Source organism: Poecilia formosa, unplaced genomic scaffold (genome assembly GCF_000485575.1).
Source record: "Poecilia formosa unplaced genomic scaffold, Poecilia_formosa-5.1.2 Scaffold324, whole genome shotgun sequence".
NCBI classification, from domain to species: Eukaryota; Metazoa; Chordata; class Actinopteri; order Cyprinodontiformes; family Poeciliidae; genus Poecilia; species Poecilia formosa.
In genome coordinates this window covers 40093-63865 of record NW_006800263.1, presented here as the reverse complement: position 1 = coordinate 63865, position 23773 = coordinate 40093, and the positions used below count along the sequence as shown (strand labels likewise).

Genomic DNA, 23773 nt, shown 5'->3' with positions numbered 1-23773 from the left:
GGGCACGTGAGCGGGGCGTGAGCGGACCTGCATCTGGGAGCCCAGCACTGTGTTGTTGCAGGCCAGCTCCGTGCGGTTGATGGTGTCCAGGCCATTTACGCACGGCTGCGTCTGCGTGTCGGAGGGCGGCGTGGAGGCGCCGCTCTCGGCCTTGGAGACGGAGGCGCAGGCGGAGCGGTGCAGCTCCAGCAGCGTCTGGATGTCGGCGCTGTACTGGTTGGAGAGGGCCTCCTCATACTGGTCCGTCCACTGGCGGATGCGGCTCTCCCAGCCCTCGGCCGTGTTCTCGTCCAGCACGCTGGCCTCGGACGTGGAGTTCTGCGCGAGAGCAAACAGGGAGGGGAGGGGGGGGACGTGAGCAGGAGCTTCCAGCTGCGCAGGAGGGATAAGCGGGACGGATGCAACACTCACCTTCATCCTCATGGATTTCCTGGAACCCTGTCTGAAAGCCTGGAGACGAGAAGCCGAGGCGACAACAGTTAGAAACAGCAGAAACAAACCAGCTTCCAACGCTGCCCTGATGAAACCAGCTGACTAGATTTTATTTATGACTTCAAGCGATGGACCAACAGAGTCGTTAATTGCAAAGTGGGAGGAAAAGAAAGAAAAAAAAAATCAATAAAAGTCTGAAAAGTGTGGTGTGCCCTTGTTTTCAGTCCCCTATACCAGAGGTTCCTCAACTTTTCCAGACAATGCTACAAAATATACATGTATGTAGCCTTTATTTATTTATTTATTTATTGTCATGTTTTCATATTTTTTTGCTTTATTTGTATGATTTTGCTGTATTGTTTTACATGATGTATTAAACACGATACATCATGTCTTTAATACATCTTAGATATGCCGTCTAAAAAGCCTGTAAACAGCTGCTGTCCGGTGATGGAATGCGGGCAGCAGGATCCGCTGCGACCTCGTCTCGATCTCGTTGCTGCTGCAGCTCACACACGCGCGCACACACACACACACACACACACCTTGACTTTCTTTGGCTTGGGCGTTCCGCGGCCTCGCTCCGTGCTTTTCTTCCTTTTCTTGGATTTGCTCCTCTTGACCCGGTTGACGGTCAGTTTGATGCTGGTGGGGGTGTGCTGGGTGGCCGTGTAGGAGACGGTGGAGGGAGAAACCTCTTCATCACCACTTTCTGTCGCACTGCTCTCTCCAGCTGAAAAAAAAAAAATTACTTTTTTTTGCACACGTTTGAAAATGTTTTGAATACCGCCAACAATAAAACTTTATTTGAAGGGATGTGAATAAGACTGACATGACAGCTGTCATAAACATGAAGGAGTCTTCATGAAGGTTTGATTGTTTTCATCATGTCTCATTCAGTAAATAATGACACTTTTAATGCAACATTGCTTCAAAAGTGTCGTCATTCAAAGAAAAATCCAAAGTTGACCCTTTTAATGCAACTTTACTTACCAAATGACACTTCTTGACAACAATAATAAACATTCATCAACATCCCTTCGTGTTTATAACAGTGTTATGTCACATTCCTGTCAGGGTGATGTCAGTCTTATGCACACCCCTTTACATAAAGGGTTGTTACCAGGGCGACCACTCGAAGTGTACCTGAAACATTCTCTTGCTTTCTGTGGGTGCCCTCTACTCCTTTCCTCCTGTCCAGCTCCCTGCAAAGACAGTGGGTCAGCACGGGGCGAAAGCTTTTTGGGCAAAACGTGCGGTTGTGTTTGGGCCTGAGCTGGCTGGTTCCGGCAGCCAGACTGGGCGCTAACCTGCAGGTGCATTTGAGGTGCACGCCGTCTGGCGTGGGGCTGCAGCGGCACCAGCTGCTCACGGCCGCGTCCTCCTCAGAGGAGCTGTCGCTGTCGGCGGAGTGCTCGGCCTGGGGTTCGTGGTAATGGGAGCTGCGGACCATGCCGTTGAGGTCCATGCGGGGAATGATGGTTTGGGAAAGCGGAGAGGCGGGTGGGGTAGGGGGAGGGGGCGCGCCATAGTTGTGATCCTGACAACATACAACGGAAGACTGTTGCATCTTCAAACAACGGGGTGTTCAGGCAACAAAAAAAAAAGGGAAACGGAAAATGGAGACAAATGAAAATGAGGGCAAAATACCAGGTATGTGAAACAGTAACAGCTGTTAATAACAGAAGCGTCTGCGGGTTCGGCAGGCTAACAGCAGGAAGGACTATTTCACTTCGAGTGGATGCATTAGCGGCCTACAGTTTCACTCTGACAACAGCATCTTAACAGACCAAGTAAACGGAAAAAAAAGATTAGGAAAAAATAGAAAGGCTGAGACAGAATCCATTAGTTCTTATTTACAATCTGAAAACATCACAATCGCAGCCTTCTCATTAAGAAAGAGTAATACAATAAACTACAAGACGTGCTACAATCAGAGCTGCAGATGAGGAAGAAGCTGTCTGAACTCACAGCATATGGGAGTCCCCGATACCCATGATTCTGTGCACTACCACAGCTGTGGTTGTTGTAGTTCTTCTCATTCACTGCAGGGCTTGCTTCAACTGACTCAGGGCTGAAAACACAAACAAACTTCATCAGGTAAAACAAGTCAACGCGCGCACACACACACACACACACACACACACGCACGCGCACACACACACACAGTCTAACATGGAATTTCATGGCTGGCTTTCCCACAGCTGATTAGTGGTGGGCCGTCGCCACTAGATGGCACCAGAGCTCCTCTTCACTCCGACTCTGCAGCAAGTCTACATGTTGAAGGAAACCAGATGAAAGAGTGTTGCATCAAATCCCAGCAGAGAGGAGATAAGTCGCCATGGTAACCAGAGATAAGGAGGGGGCTGAGCCCAGGCCGGAACCAGTCTGGAACTGGGTCAAGAACTGGTCAGAACCGGGTCAGGAACCAGGCTAAAACCAGCCTGGCACCAGTCTGTTAATAGAACTCACTCTATTCACTGTCCATTAAGAATTGGCAAAAATAAGTGAACGTTTTCTTATTGGGATTTTGATTTATTCCAGAACCAAACATGGAGACGCAACTTTCAGCTTCTAGGCACCACAAATCTGGAACAAACTTCCAGAAAACTGCAAAGCAGCTGAAACACTGAGTTCCTTTAAATTAAGGCCAAAATTTGTTTAGAGTTGCTTTTGAACCATAATAAATGGAACACTGACCATCATATTTGATTTGTATCGACGGTCTTTATGATGCTACTGGTTTCTCAATCGGTGACCGTATCTATGTTTTAATGGTGTTAAATAAATAAAAAAACAAAACAAAAAGTTATTTTTCTTATTTTGTGTGTTATTTGCATCAATAAATGTCAGTCAGATTCTAATTAAATCCAGTTACAGTGTGCGGCTTAGTCAAAGAAATGTTTTCAGTATGCGGTTCCTGAAGAAGCTTGCTTCAATCAGGAAGGTTTTTCAAGAGAAGAGTGGTGATGTGAATGCTGTGCCATGCATTCATAATCATAAATTTATCCAGAGAAGTAGTTAATAAACAGGTTTCATCATGATTTTTACCATTACCACAATAGTACCGCAAAACGTTGGAATAAAATATTTCAAATGAGGCTTCTATTCTAATCTATGATGTTGGTTTATCACACTTCAGTGTTTCAGAAAGTCAATTTAAGTATTTGTCAAAAATAACACAAGTAAACAAAGAAAAATGCAGTTTTTAAATGAAGATGTTTGTTATTAAGGGAGATAAATAATCCATACCTACCTAGGCCCTGTGTGAGGAAGTGATCGCCGTCCCGGTTATTCTAGAGACAAAAGGTTTGGATTTGGCCATCAAACCTGACGGCACCGAACACGCCCTACTCGACTCTGCTAGCTTCCACCCTCTTCAGTGTGAACGCCAGCACTGAGTAAAGGAGCCTCAACAAACATCAGTGAGGTGTTTAAAGATGAGGTCAGACTAAGAACACAGGCGTAGGCCTAATTTTAGGAGAACAATCTTTTCTGACATGTTGAGAAATGTCTGTAGTTCTTTTTTGTCTTTGTAAAAGACAACCAGCCGTTTCTCCCTGTGGCGCTGGATTTGTGCATTTATTTGATTCTAGCTTCTCTGATCGGCTTGCATCCAGATATGCAATCGAACCGTACCAGAGTTCACTTCAGCTGAGCCGAGACCGAGGTCTTTAGGCAGATTACAGTTCACGTTTTTGGTTTTATTAGAGTCCGATTCCACATTTACACTTCCCTAAATGAACCGGACCTTCCAGACAAATAAACTATAGTGTTTGATTACAGTGGACTGAACAGGGAATGAACCGTAAAATGTCGAATGTTGTCATTTTTTACTTGTTTTTAAATTAGTAGTGAAAGGCTTTTCTTCAAGCACACTCTCCTCCAATTGGAATTAATTAATGACATTATCACCAGGAAGGCTAGGCATGTTTATGGAACATTTCTTGTTCCATTAACAACACAAAATAACAAAGGTCCAGCTTCCACAGTCAGCACAAAACACATATGAGAGATACTAATGAAAGCGCTTTGACTGGAAAGGAGTTATTATATAAATGTTGTCCATTTACCAGTGAAAAAAAATTTAAAGAGTAACAGACATCAGCCAGTTCCAGTCAGCTGGCATTGACTTACTCTGATCCAGCAGCCATATCCGAGTAAGACGTTTCAGGTGTGGTGACTCCCAGAGTGATTACTATGCTCATGACGTCCAGCACGACGACGCGTGGAAGTGGGGGGACGAGGGGGAAGGAGGGGGCGAGAGGGGGAAGTGGGGAGACAGGATGGGATGGGGGGAAAGGAGGATGAGAAGAGGATTCACAAGGTCCAACTTATAGCAACGGACCACTCCAGAAGGGGAGCGCCGTCGAGCCGCAGCCCACGGCTCACGGTCATGGGGGACCTGAGGATGGAGGGCACAAACGTTTGTTAAAGATTAGCAAACTCAAAATGGCTTCTGGTTCCTGCTGTATGTCTGTGATTATGTCAACAACCAGCTGTGGTTGACATAATCACAGCCACCTATGCATTTCATAGTCTCTTTTCCTGTGAATTAAATGCCTCTATAGTTCATGTCGGGTGTGGTGCTGACCAAATCTTGATTTTTTTATTAAATCTTTTGTTTTACCTTTCACAAAGACATTCAGTGTGCTGCTGTGGCTACCCGTTCTTTATATCGATTAAAACTGTCATCCCAGCCACGGTTACGACACTAAAAGGCATGTGAATGTATTAGATATTCTTCAAAATAGGAGACGAGGTTGGATATAGAACTGACTATGAACAGATGAGGTTTAAAATTTCTAAGGAGTCTACAGCAATTCAGACTTCCAGACATTATGACTATCAAAACCTCAATATCGAAAAAGTAGAGTCCTTGTTACCAAAGAAACTAAACCAGATCTAAAAAACTGGATATATTTCAATATGTTAAAAATAAGGCCTACACAGTATTTATTTATTAAACCTGTTGCTGTTAGCCAAAATGCTAGCATCAGCATGTAAACTAACATCAGCATGTTAAGCATTGACAAACAGCGTCTTAGCAGATGTCAGCATGTTAAATTATAAAAATTATTTTACCACAGTAAACAGGTTGACAAAAGTTAAAATGCTATTATTGGACAACAAGCAAAGTTTAAAAGAAATATCTTAAGCTACTAGTAACAAATAGGCCAACTACTGTTTACGTAGCACACAGTGCTATTTACTTCTAACTATGCTAACGGTGGCATGCTAGCATATGCGAAAATATGTACTTTTAAGTATAATAAGTTTGCAATTCATAGGCAGATTAAAATCCATGAGGGTGTTGGCATGGAAACTAAAAAAAGAAAACAGCAGAAAATAGAATCCATAAAATCGGAGACCCAAAAGCAAAAGCTTTAAAAGAACAAACTGACTAAAATCCAAGAAGCATTTGAGATATTCCACAAAACCTTAATTTCTAAACCTCTGGAGGAACTACTGACCACATTAATGAATATATTCTGAACTCCACAGAATTATCTTCAGAAAAATGACATTAGACATCACGGAAAAAGAAATGAAAACACAATGAGTATATCAACACCATGTAAATCTCCAGCGTCAGACGGTTTACACCGCAGAATTTTATAAGGAATTTCAGGGAGAATTGAATCCAATCCTCCTACCTACATGAAACTTTTAAAAATGATCAAACACCAACGAGTTGGAAGGAGACAATCTCAGTAATAGAAAATCAGTCACAGGAAACTGCACCAAGTTGCAATGCCTTGTCTAATTGTTGATTGAAAGTTGCAAATAAAACTTCCAGAGGACAGACTATAGAGACAGATGAGCCAGTAAAGACGATTCGTTCTTTACTGTTTCACAAATACAAGCACCTCGTCCCCCAGTACTTGTATCAAGAAAATTCACACGGCTCCGTCAACCCCCTCACCAGCTGTTTAGCACGCGCTGAGTCATGCTGACAATTAAGTTTTATGATCAAAAAATAGCAACTCTCTGTGTTTAAAATGACACGCTGACATGCCTGTGGCGGGGAAGGCCCATTTTTAATGCATCCAACAGAAAAGAGGAGAGACAGGATGTATAGAAAACATACTTGATCTTCTAGAGCTCCAGATATGTGCTGTGTTAAGGAAGAGAACCAGCAGGGGGCACCGTGTTCCCAGACAGCTGGAGGGATGAGTAATCACTTGGCTCCTGGCTCATGTGACTGTGTGCTGCTGAAACACTGACCCAAACTCTGTCTACAAGCTGCCTCTGCTGCAGCGTTCACACACCAACACTGAACTTTAGGTCGCAGAGCCTTCCACCATGGACCGACACCTGCTCCACTGCTCCATCGTCTCAATTGTCCCCTGCTCCATCGCTGCACCGTCCCTTGCTTCACCGTAAAGCAAGGGATGGTCGCTTCACCGTCCCCTTTATTTAATGGGGACGGTCCCCTGCTCTAATCTCCACCTGCTCCATTCTCCCCTGGAAATGTTCGCTCATCAAAAAAAGTCTGACCACATCCCTCTAAGTGCAAGGCCAAGTTCTGACAAGAGAACAAGGTTCCCCAGCAGACAGACAGACGGAGCATTGCCACCTGGGAGGCAAGCGCAAGGATGCATGCTCCCAGAGACACAAACATGATTGAACTCATGTTCCATCACCATGGCAACCGTAACAAGATTCGGCAGCAGAAATCTTTGCACATCGAAGCGTGGAAGTACGAAAAGCAGCAACCAACAACTGTTTACTAGATTTTTTTTTTTGTGATGACAAGAGATGCATATATAAATCCCGATGATGTATTTGCTCACACTAACAAGGTCTCAGCAGACATTTTGTAACATCTTCTTATTATAAGAGCAACTTGGCCAAATTTAACAATCACACATCATCAGTACCACATGTATGGCTGCACAATATGCAACAATTTTTTGTTGTTTGCAAAACACAACATGAAGAACATCTTGGATTGCAATAAATGTTGGCTAGTTATTCAGGTGCCATGCATTCAGCCGCTGGGTGTCTGTGAGTTACTGCTGACTCAGCCCTGTAGTAACCCGCTGCATGCTGGGTATTTGTGAAGACGAGGTCATTAGCCAGGAAAGGAAGTTCCTACTCCAAATATAGACAGCGGGGGGTTAGGAGGTAAATTCCACACAAAGCAGAGCGCCCCTCTCTTTATCTTCCCTCCCTCCAACAAACCTTCCAACTCCTTTACTTCCTTATTTACCTGAGTGGCCATGGCAACCAGGCTCAGATTACCAGCAGCCTGACACCAAGACAAGTGGCCATTTTAGAGACAAAGCCAGGGAAGAGACATGCAGAGGGAAAACCGCTCAGAAAGAAATGCATCACAAGCACATTTTGTGCTGGTGTAACTTAACATAATCCACATCTATAGCAATAATCATCATTGGAACTCCTTCTTAAAAGAATTGTGCAACATGTTGTAATCATCTTTAGGCTGAGGAAGCTGTGGTGGTAAAAAAAATAAATAAATACATGCTGCAATGTACAACATGATTCTTTCTCACTAACATCTACAGCTAGAAAGTCGAACGCACCGCAAGACTTAAGTTGGGGTTCCAAAGGCATCAGAGACGACAGCAGAGCCCCAACGCCTGCTCTGAAAGGGAGCATGAATAGAACACGGCCATCTCTATCCCATAATGACAGTACGCTGGTTGAGCTGAACCCTGGGCCTCTGGAGGACGGAGGGGGAGCCAGATCGACTGCTCCATTCTCAAACAACCCTGACGTGAGTCTAAGAAGCAGCTAAGCTGTGGCACAAAAAGTGGATATGCAGCGCATGCAACGCATAGGGGCGCTGCACAAGAGGGGGCGTCAAAACCCCGTCTGGAGGGTGCGGCGCGCCGATGATGCCTTCGCATACACTGTACCACACCCTTACGCTCCTTCACCTCGCGCACATGTAAATGTAGCGAGTTTTACCTTTCACGTGTCTTCGTCTCGGGGGGTAGAGCGACTGTATGTTTTCTACGCTCCTTCACCCTTACGTACCTTCCTTTGCGCAAGGGGTGGGGGGCTGATTTATGTTTTCCCATCCACCTGAATAGTATGTAGTTGCAACCCTGCAGCTAAGGTTGCATGAAGATTGGAGATCAGACTAACTGAGACACTGTGCATGATTACAAAAGGTCAATACAAATCAGAGAACGACTAGGGACATATTACTATGGCATGCAGCATTAGCCAGAAGGTGATGGTCACAGCTGAGCACACTGAATAGTCGACTAATGTAGTCGTGGCCTGGTGTCTGATTCTCTTCACAGGACATAACTGCTGCTAAACAAATTATAGAAAATAGACCTGGGCGATGAAACAATAACCTTATCTATCACGATAGACACATGATCAACAATATGTCCGGTAGAATGCTGATAAATTCACCAAACTCCGATCTAGAACCGTACAGCATTCTGCGGGATGCAAGCAGAGGAAACTTCTCAAGCCCAGTTAATCAAGGTGGGAGGCATCAGTGGAGTTCGGACACTCCCAATGACGTCCCTAGAAAGAATGGACTGCAGACGTCAATCTGGGTCATGAAGATCCAAACAGTTCCAAACAGCAGCAGTTCCAGGACTGAATGTAGTTCATTCTCTGTGTTTAACAGTTTCTCTGGTAAGTTGATGAAAATATTTTCTTGCTGACTGCTCTTTACCGCAATATACCAACAGTGATATTTTAAGTGAGCAGTTTTTGCCAATTCAGCAAAAACTGCTCACTTAAGTTTTATTTTAACTGCAGCTAGCTGATTGCGAGCATGACAGGTTTAAACGGTTTTATTTCAGTCTGTCTAATTCAGCGTTTTACAATATCCATTGCAGCTTAAATTTTGAAAATTGGTCAACTATAAAACGTTTAGCCTTTCTCGTGGTAATTTTAGTTCTGTTTAGTAATTTTCTAGCTCAGTCTTTGGTTTTTTTAGTTTCACGTAATTTTTCATCTAAATTACATAGTAATTTAGAAGAAATTCAAGTTATATATCCGTCATAGGAGAGAGCCACATAGATGAAGACATTATTATTAAAGAAAGACATGATTGTGAGGATGAGTAATTTTTAAAGCATAATTTCCAGGTAAGGAAAATGATTTCAGTGAACTGCTTATGCATGTTGCATACAAAGTATTACAAAGGTAACAATATCTCATTTTCTGTCCTGCAAAATAAGAGCTGAATCAAGACATTTGAACAAAATGAATTTAACAGCATAACCTTCACAAAGTTGATATTTACTGCAGGACTGTTAATTAGATTTATATTATTAATTTGAACAAGACATTTGAACAAAATGAATTTAACAGCATAACCTTCAAAATGAATTTAACAGCATAACCTTCACAAAGTTGATATTTACTGCAGGACTGTTAATTAGATTTATATTATTAATGTCTCCTTCATGTCCAGGAACTTTTCCAGAAGACATTTCCATTGTTCAAACATTCCTTTGTAAGGACTGCATTATTTTTTTTTTCTTCTGTCTGTCGTTCTCCTGTCACCATTCTTTGCCAGTCGTGGCAGCTGTTGTTGACTATAGTTCTTTATTTGAATCACTTAATCAAGGTCGCATTAGGGGCAGTTTTAGAGTTAGCTCATTGATCGCCTCTGGTGACCTTAGAGTGTGAGCTAGAAGTAATATGTGAATCCCAGAAAAAAATAAAATGACATAACAGTATGATCAATAGTTGGAAGTTTTGGTATAGGAAGATTTTTGATTGTTTCACAGAGTGGCATCATGTACATATGCCAATAACTAGCAAAAAACTAAAGCAATCAGGTCTAATTCATCAGATTTAGGAGATATTTAAATCAAATCGCTAGCCGAAGTGTTCAAGTACATTCACCAAGCCACTGGAAATCAGCCTCTGTCCTTCATACTAACCTAACCACTGACTAAATGTGTTTACTAAGACGCTCCTGTTGTACAGCACCTTCTCTCACTCCTGTTTCGTAGCAACAGAACGTTTTTAGAATCGACCGTCTCTTTTGACCAATAACCGTCCAAGACAATGTTAGAGGTAAACAACAAAGGAAATGTGGTTAGAAAGTAGAAACAGTGATGCATCTGGGAAAAAAAATGGAGTTCTGCTCATCTTTATACTTTTATTTAACGCTGATAATTTCTGACAGTGATGCAGAGAGCAGGCTGGCTCCCTTCCTGCTTGATGACACACCGATCAGTCGAGGTTTCTGATTTGAACTTAAGTCCTGACTACTATGGACAGAAACCTTTCTATACACTGCTGTCGTTTGTGGAGATGGCGCTACACAGAATGCGAAGGAACTAACCAGGCCAATAACACCACTGAAACTTTTGTCCAAGTAAATGATGCGTTCAGGGTTATTTTATGTTTGGAAAGCTGCTCTGTTCTCCTCTGAGGCATCGTCCAGAATTTGCTGTGGAATTTGCAGTTTCGGTAAACTGTGTTACTATTAACCAGCTTAGAACCAGAGAGACCAAACAGCCTGACTAATCAACCAGCTCCCAGTATCTGATTTTATATATATGGCTTAAATCTTCGGCCCCTTTGTACATCTTTACAAAAAAAATTTAAGATTATTTTTGTAAACGGAGGAGGCGTAAGCTCAGCTGGGGTCTGCTGTGAGAGAAAGTGAGTAGACGTCCCCGAATGGCTGCCACGGGAGATTCAAGGATTTGTCAAACACGCATGAAGGAATCTGAGCAACACCCCAGGTGTGTTCTGGTGAGGGAATAACATCGTAACATAATGTTAAAGCTCAGAAAAGTCCCCTTTACATACCAGAGCCCTTTAAAGGGCTCAAACTGGCATCTGATTGGTGCATTTCTCATTTTAAATATGAAGGACTTAACAAAAGCATTCAGGCATTTGACACATTTCATTTAACACTTTGAGACTCACCCAGTAAATATATAATTTATTTTATTAATGGCATATGTTGAAGTAGTAAGTAATTTACCAACTGATTAGACACGTTCAGGTAATAATGAAGTTACCAGGCAACCAAAGAATATCGCAACTATGAATATGGAAGAAGGAGGAAATGATTAATTATTCTCTGGGGATGATTACATATTCATCTTACGGCCAGAACACGCTGGTGCCCAAAGACTAAAGTCAAAACTGCCACAACTTTCACTTTCTATCCTGAGCCCAACTCAACCAGCAGCAGTCCAGCTAGCTGCTAACCAGCTTTGTCCTCTTTTCAAGCACCCATGTCTGCAGCATGCCTCACTGTAGCTCCTGTCTGGAAGGATATTCTGATTTCTGGAAGTAGTTAGAAAATGGCTGCAAGGTCTAAACACATGCCTGTCTTTATACCGTCAGCAAAAACCTTGCCATGCAACACATTCATCGACATCAAGGATGCGTCCATATTGCCAGCAATGCTTAAGACGATATTATTAAAGCAATATCTTAGTTTTTTGTGAGGCAGAGAGAACCGATATCAATATAATGGCAGGTATTTCATGTCTTTCAGGTTCTAATTGAGGCTTGAAGGACTAGTGTTCCTCCCCTGACAGTCTCAACACATTGGCAACAGCCACATTTCAACAGGAGACGTATTAAAACACATGTTGCATAAGCCGGTGCAATACTGAAAGGTGTTACTCATTGAGGCTTAAATAACACGGAAGCCTGGCAGCCATTTTGAATCGCTGAAAGGTCAAATGTTCCTTCATGACCCCTCCAGACTGACTCTAAGCTCTGGTGCAGCAGCACTAAAGTTAGGTACACCCAAATTTTAAATAGGTATCACATTAAACATGCCAGCTTGAACATAATGACAACATTGACTTGAACTGGAGTAGCTCTGTGCTTTCATTTAGATCTTTTTAAAACTTTCATTCTTGCCTTTCTGGGGGAAAATTACTTCTTTGTTTTTTTTTGGACAACTGTTCCTTCCCGTTTTGGATGCTGTGTAATTGGACTGATTTTTCATACTTTGCTATGGAGAACGTTTTGAATTTGTCAAACCTCAGATGTTTTATCTTCTACCTCAGTCATGGAAGAGTTTGTCTTTGGTTGAAGACAAACTCTTACACAAGTTTGTCTTCAACCAAATCAGGAGGTGCTGCTGCTCCTTGTGCCTCCTGCTCTCACCTTTCTGTCTCTAGAAGTTAAGTGAAGAGGCATCTGGAGAAAATTAACTGGAACAAGGCTAAACTAAAGTCAAAACTGCCACAACTTTCAGTTTCAGTTGTGTGCAGGTCCAGATGGTGTCAGTCCTAAGGCCTGATCAGAGGACTTTCAACCCTGTGGGATTCTAAAACATCTCCACAAATTTATCTTAACCCGATGGAAGGTTCCGTTGTTGTGGAAGACACCCTGCCTTGTTCTGGTACCAAAGAAAACTTACCCTTCAGTCATCAACAACTATAGACCTGTTGCCCTGACATTACACATCACAAAGGTCCTGCAATCTCCTCATCTCAGAGGAGTTGGACTTGAAGATGCCTTCATACTCCTGGATAACAAACCCACTCTCATCTGGACAAAGCAGGAAGCACTGTGAGGATCATGTTCTTTAATTTCTCAAATGCATTAAACAGAATTCAGTCTAATTTTTTTTTGTCAAAAACTCCAGAGACACAGGTGGAGGCCAACAGGGACCAATTTAAATCCAATTAAAATAATCGGGTCTAGAACTAAACAAACACAATGAATGGTCTTCTCTAAGTCAATCCAATTTAAAAAAATATTTAACTTTGGTCTGCGGATGATAAAAAGCTGGATTTGACTCCAGAGTCAATTTGTTTATTAAATTTCAACTCCTGGTCAGGTTTCTGACAGTTTTACTTAAGTGTCAGAAACTCACCAAATGAAATACATTCAATCTTTTGGTAATATAAAAAAAGTTTTTACTCAGCCACTGGCTAACAGCTATCATCTAGTCTACAAAAGATTACACATTAGTCATACCTGGCTTAAGAGACAAATACATTTGTAAGTCATCTGAATAACAGTGGAAGGACACTTTGTGCGCAGACATAACTTCCTCTAATGGCAACATATAAAAGAAGAGACGGGGACCAGGAATGGAGCCTTGTGGCACTCCACACAGAATGTATCTGTCAGATAGTAAGTAAGCCACATCAGTGCAGAGCCACGGATACGAACAAAGAGTTTCAAACGAGACAGTAGGACAGATTGGTCCACCGTATCAAAGGCAGTTGTAAGGTCCAAAAGAACCAGAACGACAGAACGTTTACTGTCAACAGACATAATGTCGTCATGTATTTTTAACAAGGTGGTCTCTGTACTGCGTCTCAATCTGAAACCTGATTGATATTTTTCAAAAATGTCATTTGATTCTAAGATCGCAGTCGTATAAAGTTTACTTTCTCTTTCTCAAATTTTGGAAAGAGAAAGTAAATGAGAAATATCTAGAATTAGATAAAACTGAAGAGTCAAACTGGGGATTTTTAAGAAGCGGTCCAACAAGAGCCAGACCACTTATCGAGCAGGTGTGTGTGATATTTAAACGCACAAAGTTTGTTCACATGGATATATTTACTTACATCAGTCTCACTGCACGTTCAGCGGCACAGATATAACAGCATAATTATCACCAGCGCAATACAGAGGGACCAGGCTGCAGGAAAGGCAAAAGTGTTTTAACGCCTACACTTTTCCTAGTGAGATGGTCAAATAGTCACAACCACCACAGGTGCAACACCCATTTACTCACACAACCAAGGAGAAGGATGGCTCTGTCAGAGCACTGGTATTGATTTCTGGACGGTTCAGGGTTCAAGTAAAGAAAATACAACCAGATTAAAAGGAGGAAAAACTGTTCACTTTATCTGTAATGCTGGAACAGAAGCATCCAGACTGTGGTGTTTCCACAAGCAGAGACAACAGCGTCAGACGTTTAAATTTGTTATTTGAAGGAAAGATTAATTTATTAGTTGAGCACATTTTCAGCGACAAAACAATTCTAAGCGATTTACGTGATTGAAAGGAAAATAAAACAATAAACAGGCAAAAAAAAACTAAATTGCAGTGGTAAAGTGAGGAAAAATGACAAGTAAAAACCAGGCCACAGTTTATGGTGTTCCAGTTATTAATCAAAGGCAGATCTAAACGAATGGGTTTTAAATCTTGATTTGAAGGGGACTTATCACACAAAACCCAATTAATACCATTTAGTGTAGTGTCTCTCGGAGGCAGAAAAGTTGAATTTAGTGTCTAACGGTGCAGAATAACTATCTTTATTTTCAGTTTGGGTCATTTTCTCTAGTAATTATTGCATTTTTAATAACATCAGTATTTATGCACAAGGTCATGGACTTCCACCTAAGTAATTTCACAAATCCGCCATTTTTATTACTCCCAGCAATTTTGGAGTCCAAGTTCAAAGATGCAGAAGCTGTTTGAAAATGTTCAGCTGGTTGGTGTATTAATCCACACTATAAAACTTTATTTATCCAAGCAATGTTCCCACATCAGTGGAGGAAATCCTCTTTTTTTGTGTGAAGCACTTCAAGGACGACTGAATCATCAAACTCCACCAGGATCAAGAGGGATTTACCGATAGATTTTTCCCCCGCTTACACGGCGCCGTGCTTTGGTAAAACCGTAACGATTTTGTTGTGATCCGGCCACCTGTGATCTCGCTGTCTCTCACACCGGGACTTTTTGAAACCAGGTATCATGAGAGAAACCTTTCAGGAACTAACAACAAAAACAATGAAGGATAGCGATGCATTGTGTGAACTACTTAACCTGTTCAACAACTCTTGATAAGAACTATCTATGTGGCACTTGGTTCATAGCAGGCAGAGAAGGGTTAGTTCTAAATGAGGTGGAAGCTAAGGGTCAAAAGCGCATTGTACATTCAACGATATGATAAAAATCACAGCGCCGTACAGTGGCCTGGCATTGGAACTACAATGGATTCAAGGTGCTTTGGCAGTCTCATCTAAACGTGGAACTTTTTCCCAAACAACATCTGAAAATACCAGCAATTTCCACTCAGGGATCTTGTGTAAACTTAACCTTTGTCTCAATGCTTTGGTGTGTCTGTCTATGAAAATGAGAGACACAAAGCAGAAGTTGACACAAAATGCTACAATGACAATAAACTTTATTTTAGACATGAATTTATCGTGTAGATTTGACATCTGGGAGATGTTTAGCTAGTAGAAGCAATATGTTAGCGTTGCATGCTAGCTTTTAGTTACCGAGTGTCATTACATAAACATTGCTTTTGCCGGTTTTGTCTTGGGGAACATGATCCAAATGCATACAGTGATGTTCTTGGAGCTAGCATTAGCTAACTCGCTAACTATGTTGAGGCCTCATTTACAAGGAGAGTTCATTCTTACTGTGCTAGTGTTTTATGACTCCAGCATGTGAGGCAGGATGGACAAGTTTTCCTTAGTTTGACATCTTTAAGTAAATTTGGAAATAAAAAGTTATCAAACTGCTATCAAACTATAAAAAGTGGTGAAGCGGGACCGGGAGGGGGCGGGGCATAAAGTGCCTGAGTTTCATTTAAAGAGACAGGTCAGCACATCAGAACAGAGGTTTAAAAAAAAAAAAAAAAAAAAAGGTAGCCTGTGAATCTCAAACCAAGAGGAATTCAGACCAACATGTTGCAGTTCCACTTTACATAGGCCACTACTGAATGATTTAAATGTTAAAAGGAAGGATTTAAAAGCATGATATGTCCACTTTAGAGGAACTCAGTGTTTCGGCCCTTTTGCAGTTTGCTAAAAGTTTGTTCCAGATTAGTGGAGGGTAAAAACTGAATGCTGCTTCTCCATGTTGGGTTGTGGTTCTGGGGATGCAGAGTAGACTAGAAGACCTGAGTGATCTGGAATGCTGATACAACAAGTCTTTCATTTATTTTGGTGCCAAGACATTCAGTAATTTGAACAAGAACATTTAGTTTCCTGTAGTTTCCACTGCTACAGGGAGACAGAGGAAGGACTTTAGAACTGATTTAGAACTGACCTTGATTTTTTAGGCAGACACCGTTGCAATAATCAATGCTACTAAAGATAAGCACATGGACGAATTTCTCTAGATATTGTTGGATTGTAGATCATAGTTCTCACTCTTAATCATTACTGGTTCAATTTATATCCAGTTGTAAAACAAAAATGTGGTCTTGCTGTCAGATAGCAAATTAATTAAAGGTTGTCAATTTGAATATTGTACCAAGAATCATTGTAAATGTAGGTATGATGCTAATGGGTGACATGAGGCATGAATCTCAATATGTACCGTAGATTGAAGCTCGGGGTGGGCATTTATGTTTATCACTTAACTGTGACAAATGTTTTATAATAAGAACTTTGATTAATTGCTCTCATAATAAATTCAGAACAATGATGCTTAAAGCCCCCAAAACTGCTCGTATTTGCTAATCACTGCAGTGTTCGTCAGGTTTGTATCCCAGCCTTCATAAGAAAGTATTCATTCATACTTTAAAGTAATCACCGGATGTAATGTTGCTTCATGAAAATGTATATTACTGACTGAAGTACATGTTGCTAGTTAATTTTATTACTCCTCCTTCTAGTCCACAAATGTCAGGTGTTGTGAAATAGCTTAAACCCCAGCATGAAACACAAACACCCTGAAATTGGGAATTTCCCTCCCGATATGCTTCTTCACATTGGGGGAATTTATACACCTTGGTAAAGAGGAGGACAGACAGGTGAGGGGAGGAGAAGACTGTTATTTAGGAGCTTTGTTGTTTCTTTTTCATCTTATCATTTTAGCTGCTCTCTCTTGTCTCTACTCGTTTGGTTTCCTGGGCTTCATCTCTTCCACATAACAACTCTGCTTAAAGCTGCAGTATGCAACTTCTACAAAAAAAATATCTTTTTTTTACTAATGTATTTATTGAAACTGTCATTATGTCAGTATGGCATGAGACGGATAATATGAAAAAATGAGCACCTCTGCTTTCTCCCAGAGGCAGATGAGAAAGCAGTGCTACCTAGAACAACCAATCAGAGCCAGGAGGAGTGTCTTAGTGCTGTCCATCACATCTTCATGTGGCGATGCTTTATTTATAAATATATAACTCACAATCAACGATCTTCACTTCTTATGAAAATGCTATATATATTAAGTTAGAAGACTTAAAAGAAATTGGACTTCGATATTTAGCAGCTTGTAATTGGGCCTATGTCTCTTTTAGAAACTCCATCAAGAAGTCATCACAACATCACTGTTCTATCATTAAAGTTTTTACCAGTAGCTTCTGCAATGAGTTCAGAGGATGTTTGCTAATTGCTGCTGGCTAGTCTTAAGGAGCTGCTCTGTCAGGACAAGGCTCCAAAGCTTGGAAACTGCACCTCGGAAACTGCAGCTCAGAGTAGAAGCTGCATCCACCCAGGCGGTTTGCACAGCTTAATGGTTGCCATGGGGGATAAAAGTGTTTCTCAAACATGCATGAACGAATCAAGACAACACGCCAAGTGTGTTTTTGATGAGGTAATAAAAATTTAACAATCTAAAGTTCAAAAGGTCAATTTAGTAATAATAATGTCCCTTTAATTTACATTCCAAAATGAGCATTTGCAAAGCAACATTTGTGAAGTTATTCAATTTCAAGCACAAACCATTCACCATGTGTAGACCAGTAAAATGTCCAGAAATGACACAGAAAATGGTGTCCACGATGCTAAAGCTAACAGAAAGTGACGGGAACATTGTCATAACAGAAAAATCAAGATTAGCTGGGAAGATATGGGTCAATCACGACCAATATGATCATCATCACCATGTGGAATAACACAGCAAATCCATGGCTTCAAATACTGGGCTGCTTTTAGTTTTGTACTGAAAATCCCAGACATAAACATGACCTTGAGATGAACACAATTTATCTGAAATCTGTCGGAGACTTCCAGAAAGTTTGGTGGATTTAGACAGACTGTGCAGAACCTGAGATCAGTGCATTGCCCATACAATCTCCTGGGTTTCTGGGCCGCTGGGGGGTCTAGCTCTCTCAAATGGCCGAGTTTTAAAGCAAACAACACACCAGTACTCCCACCGCAGAACATGGGATTCACTGAGTTACAGGCTGTAGAAGGCCACAGTCCGTGGGTTTAATGCACATTTTGTTTCTTTAGTCAGAAGCAGCAACACTTGTGTCAGCTGTAGCTACGGAGGAGGAGCAATCCTCTCTCTCTGTCAGAGAACCAGCTCTAAATCGACAACCTGGCAGTCACAACATGGAAAACAAAGAGCCAGCCCCGCAGTCTTCGAGGTGGAAGCACGACTAAACGGACCAGAGTTTCTGGAAACGGTTCCTGCTGTCATAACACAGCTGAAATGATGAACAGGTCTTAATAATAATAAAAAAACAAAAAAATGCTGAAATTGTTGTTTTGCTCATGCGAACACGTTGGGCACACTGGACTTCCTTCCTAGCAAGAAAAGTGTTCCTACTAACCTTGAATGTTTGCACATTCCACCAATCTCCAAACTTTCAGAGGCCCATAGAAGGGTGTACATCCTGTACACAGGTCCACACACACACACACACGCACGCACGCACGCACGCACGCGCAAACACACACACACACGCGCAAACACACACACACACACACACACACACGTTTCTTGGCCAACCTTATTAGGACACTGCTCTGACTTCCATTTATTGTGGATAATTACACTATTTCTACAAATTACAAATACCCAAACAAACCCCTAAATGTAACCTACATGTTATCAGCCCCAATCCAGACCTCAGGCACTGCTTGGCCTTGCTTCATTCAAATTAGCTTGCTGATCATATTAGAAGTGTCCAATATGTTGATTAAAAAAAAAAGTACAGGCTGACAAAATGCAGAGACTGAATCAGCATCTGAAATGGAGGTCACGGTGGGCAGAGAGGCTCAGGTTTGTTCAGAGAGAACGAGCTTTCTGAGATTTCCTGTTGTGGCTAGATGACTTCAGTCGTACAGGCTTGTATGTGCCCCAAAATGTAACCACAATAAATACAGAGCAGAGTACATTTCCTTTGTCTCTGTTAGTGAACACAATGTTTGTTCAAGATAACAAGAAGGTACAGGTCACAGAGGGTAGGGGGAGGCATGTTAAAGAGGCTCATGTTACCACTGGTTCCAAGTGGCCAGGTTGGAAAGCTGCAGCCCACCCAGTCTATTAAAAGATGTGAAACATATTCAGAGAATGTCAGCTCCAACCAATGACAGCTCAGCCCCAGACACGCCAATCAGGTCCTCAACGCACATCAAGATCAAACCAGATACTTGGCAAAGTCTCAACTCAACACCCTGCCAGGGGAATGTTGTCGTTTTTCCACTTGTAAAGTAAAAGCCAACGAGGTCCTGGGCGTTCAACGACGTTCTGGAAAGCTTTACATGTTATTCTTAATCTCAGATGGAAGGAAAACAATCACGTGACGAAGCAACAAGGGTGACTTAATGATTCAACTTGACATTGTCTTTTGATCCTGAAGCACTGACACAAATGTTTTCACAACGATAAGCTGAATATGGACTATTGAGTTAATGACAGAGCAAACAAAAATTAAACTGAGGCGAGATAGCCATGCTTCCAGTTTTAGACTAAAAGATAAGCGGCCCAGTCAGAGAACAGTGGCGCATTTGACGTGTATACCGCTGAGAACGAGTAATACAAGTCTACGTGGAGTAATCCAGCGAGGCCCTGGCACACAGGCTGCGGCTGGGTTGGACATTACATCACAAAAGATACTCAACCCAAAAAAAAACAAACAGGAACTTCCTTTCTAATGATTCCCACTGATTTGTATTCCAAATGTGAAACAATTGTATCAGGCTGATGGTAATAGAATGCACAAATAAGAATTTTGATACATGCTAATTTTCTACTTCCACTTTGTGGACTGGAAACAGAAGAATTTCAAATTCAAGCACCAACAATAGAAAACCTAAGGGTTTGTTCATTATGACTATCACATTTTTCTGGCTCTAAGTGGAAGTAAAAAAAAAAAAAAAATCACCTTTCACTGTTAAACATCCGTCATTTCAAAGAGTGAACTGGTTAACATTTTTCAAAAGCACTCGACATTTAGGAACATTCATTAAAAACATTTCAAAGCATTATCTAAAGAAACTTTAGATATCACCTAAATACACAGTCTAACCTTGGTGTCATGAAAATATTTGTTTTCATATGCAATGGTTTTGCTAACATACCTGCTACAGTTAGTCCTAAAGAGTTTAAAACGGGATGTTTTCTCTTCCTTTAAGGCCATATAAAGCTGAGATGGATAAAATGTATAATTAATAACGTGTTTGCACACTTCTTCAATAAAGCTCGAGTTAAAACATCCTATAGCTGCCTATGCACCCAGAAACAGCAGCCCTACAATATTTCCTCACTCTGAAACAACAAATATGGAGGCTTAATAATGGAATACGGAGCTCTCCACTATAATATCACCCAGTTCTCTCAACCGCCACAGAGGCTGGGGGTTGGCTGGTTGGTGGGGGAGGTGAAGCAGAGCAAATAGACCAAAAGCTCTGGCCTTCTCAACACTAAACACATGCGTTCTAAAAAGAACATTAACTAGATAAAAACTATAAATGTGGCAAATAGTTGACTTTGAAACCGACAGTATTGCCAAAGACAGATTCACATCATGTAGCGAAACACCACGACGAGGCCGCATTAAACCTTACATCACTACAACGATAAAGTAGAAAAATAAGGATAGCAATGCATACTGTGTGCTGGTTAAGGACTGAATCTTAGAGCACACGCAGCGGAAGAACATTCACCAAGTTAGCTAAGGGCTAGCAACATTTGTTGCCCCGGCTGCTGTGCTAGATGCAGTTAGCAGCTAGGCTAAGAGTCGTCGAGAAAGATCCAACAGCAGATCGGGTCAAGGATTCTTTTCTAAAACTCCGACATATTGAACACCTAAAGAACATTTAACACCCTGTTGTCAAGACCCGGGGACATTAAATATTACTTTGGTAACCTTCTTAACGTTTAACCTGCGTCGCCTGTTTGTGAACTAGCAAACATAATAAACGCAATACACATCCAACATCCTAAGGCTTTACATTAATATTAAAAAGATACAAACAGGTTAGCCACTGTAGAACTAACGCTGTTTGGACTCTGTAATGGTGTAATACCTCGTCCCTTTGTGGAAACAGTAAAGAAACTTACTGAAAAAACATTCAATATTATGGTATAAGTTTGCACTAATTTTGAGTTTTACTGGCTGTAATTCAAAAACAGACAATTCACTCGACTAACACTGCTAATTTTGATTTTAGGTTTGGAAAAAAACAAACATATTTTAACCAAAAATGTTTAAAGACATAAAAGTTGCATAATTTGAATGTGACGTCCGTACCGTGATTGTTCAAAATATTTGAACGCTGTATATTTGAAAAACTGGCAAAAAGAATAATTTGTGACGATGGAAGCAAACTAAAAAACAACACGAGGGACTGATCAAACAGCCAAGAGGGGACCATTCCAGTCACAGCCCAAAGCGCCCCTGGAAGGCATAACATCTATTTTACTTCCCATTTCAGCTGGCTAAACACTTCACATTAATATAGAAATACTGGAGAAATGCTCGAAATACTGTGAAGACAAGCAACTTGCTTGAAGAAACTTCAGTGGACGCAGGTTATTTGCTTGCTAAGTTAGTTAGCCGAGCAGTCATGGCACAGAAAACATGGTTGATTTGTTTCAGATCTTGGTAAAAACTATTATACGTGCATTAAGATATTACATATTCAAAGTGCTTACCTAAAGAGTCATTCCAAATTCCTTAAAAACAAGGCAACGATAATGTACTATGGAAGTCCTTGGAGTATCCCAACATTAATTCCAATTAGACCAGTAGGCCTGGATATCCGCCTCGGAGTCTCCTGTATCCTTTGCCCTTACAAGTAGCTCCCTCTTCAAGGGTAAGAAACAAAGTTCTCAGTATCTCCCAAAAAATGTCGGAAAGTTAAATCCCCTGTCTTGTTCAGGTGCGCTACATCCATTGGTGTCTTTTATAAATCCCCGGTGAACAATTCCAATAATGTTAGTGTCTTGTATATTTACAGTTGCTGTTTATTATGGGGTATACACTGCTGTATGTGATACGGGGCTCCGATTCTGTGTCGGGTCCTTACGCTCACCGAAGCGCCCATCCCCCTCCTCGCCGGTATTCACCACAGGCACCATCGAAACTGACACACAATCAAGCCACGGGGCTTCCCAGGCGGCCGTGCAGGGGCATGCTGTTTGGGCGGCCCTTCCAGATGACCCGCCTCTTGCCATTGATTCGACAGTAATATGCGGCTCATTTGTTTTACCCGAAATACCTTGAAGCCATTGGCGAATGAAGCTGTCGGTTACTTCTTTCCATTTGCGGAGTAAAATAGGGCGAGTACGGCTTCAGCGAGGAACTTGTTTTCTCTTGTATCAGAGTGGTGAAGCACACGGAGAGGAGCATGAGTAACTGGATTCGCAAGGCAGATTTCTGCTCAGCAAAGGATTTATATCTACCACGATCCGGGACATTTTCTTTATAAAAATAACATTCCAACGGAGCTAACTTCATTTCTATAGTGGGATTACTTCTTTTTGTTTATAAGATATATTTCTTTCGGAAGGATCGCTCTTGTTGATACATAATGGTAATGGTTAGCCATACGGGGTCTCTTGGGCTCAGTTTCAGGGCTCCAAGAGGCAGGGTTCGCCCACTAGGTCAGCCCCACCTACCGGTTTGTCAGTTCAACGGAGTATTACATGTGGCGTTGTGTGTGTTTGAGTGGCTGGACGATGAAAGTGGCCATCTCTCCTGTTTTGGACTCTTGTTTGTAACCCCTTTGCAGAAATAAACAGGACGGAAACGAGTGGCTCAGTAAGATTTTAGAGGAATTTTCTGAGGTTGGCCGAGGAACATGGTGTCCTTCGGCTCTAAATTACAGAAAGGATGTATGTGTTTCATCTTACATTCTGGCACACTGTAGAAAGGCGACACAATAATCAGATCATTGAACCGACGCCTTTCAATACTTATCAGAGGTATTATGTAAATTGTCGTGGTGACGCGATTGGATTTTTGTCATGTCATGAGACTTGGAGACAGCTTTGGATTGGACACGCTGAAAAATGCCGACGTCATTTGTTGCAGAGGCGTTGGCAATACAGTGAAACTCACGTGTTGTCAGCGGATTGAACTGCAGGATCTGTGATCAGATTTAACAGCAAAAAAACGGGCTCAATTTTGTTAACATGCAATTTAAACGTCTTTTACAAAAATAAAGCCTTTTACCAGTGACACTGGTAGGACAAAGACTTCTTATTCAACGCTTTTCTGAATTTAAGGTCTCAAATGTGCATGTAATTGCCTTTT

At 41.5% G+C, this 23773-nt stretch overlaps 1 protein-coding gene across 11 annotated transcripts in view; it reads right to left on the bottom strand.

The window, feature by feature from the left end:
* The window catches only part of setd5 (SET domain containing 5), a 33942-nt gene extending 11350 nt beyond the window's left edge, over window positions 1-22592 (bottom strand). For 2 of the 11 annotated variants that reach the window (XM_007573297.2, XM_007573300.2), the window contains exons 1-8: window positions 22171-22592; window positions 4570-4837; window positions 2404-2506; window positions 1743-2002; window positions 1579-1637; window positions 978-1165; window positions 412-450; window positions 28-318 (exon numbers count right to left, since the gene is read on the bottom strand). In XM_007573297.2, the coding sequence (XP_007573359.1) occupies window positions 28-318; window positions 412-450; window positions 978-1165; window positions 1579-1637; window positions 1743-2002; window positions 2404-2506; window positions 4570-4640 (1011 nt within the window). In that variant the 5' untranslated portion in view covers window positions 4641-4837; window positions 22171-22592. Of the gene's footprint in view, window positions 1-27; window positions 319-411; window positions 451-977; window positions 1166-1578; window positions 1638-1742; window positions 2003-2403; window positions 4838-22170 lie in introns of those variants that run through there. The other 9 variants (XM_007573298.2, XM_007573301.2, XM_007573295.2 and 6 more) reach the window with 7 other exon arrangements.
* Window positions 22593-23773: the final 1181 nt, after the last annotated feature.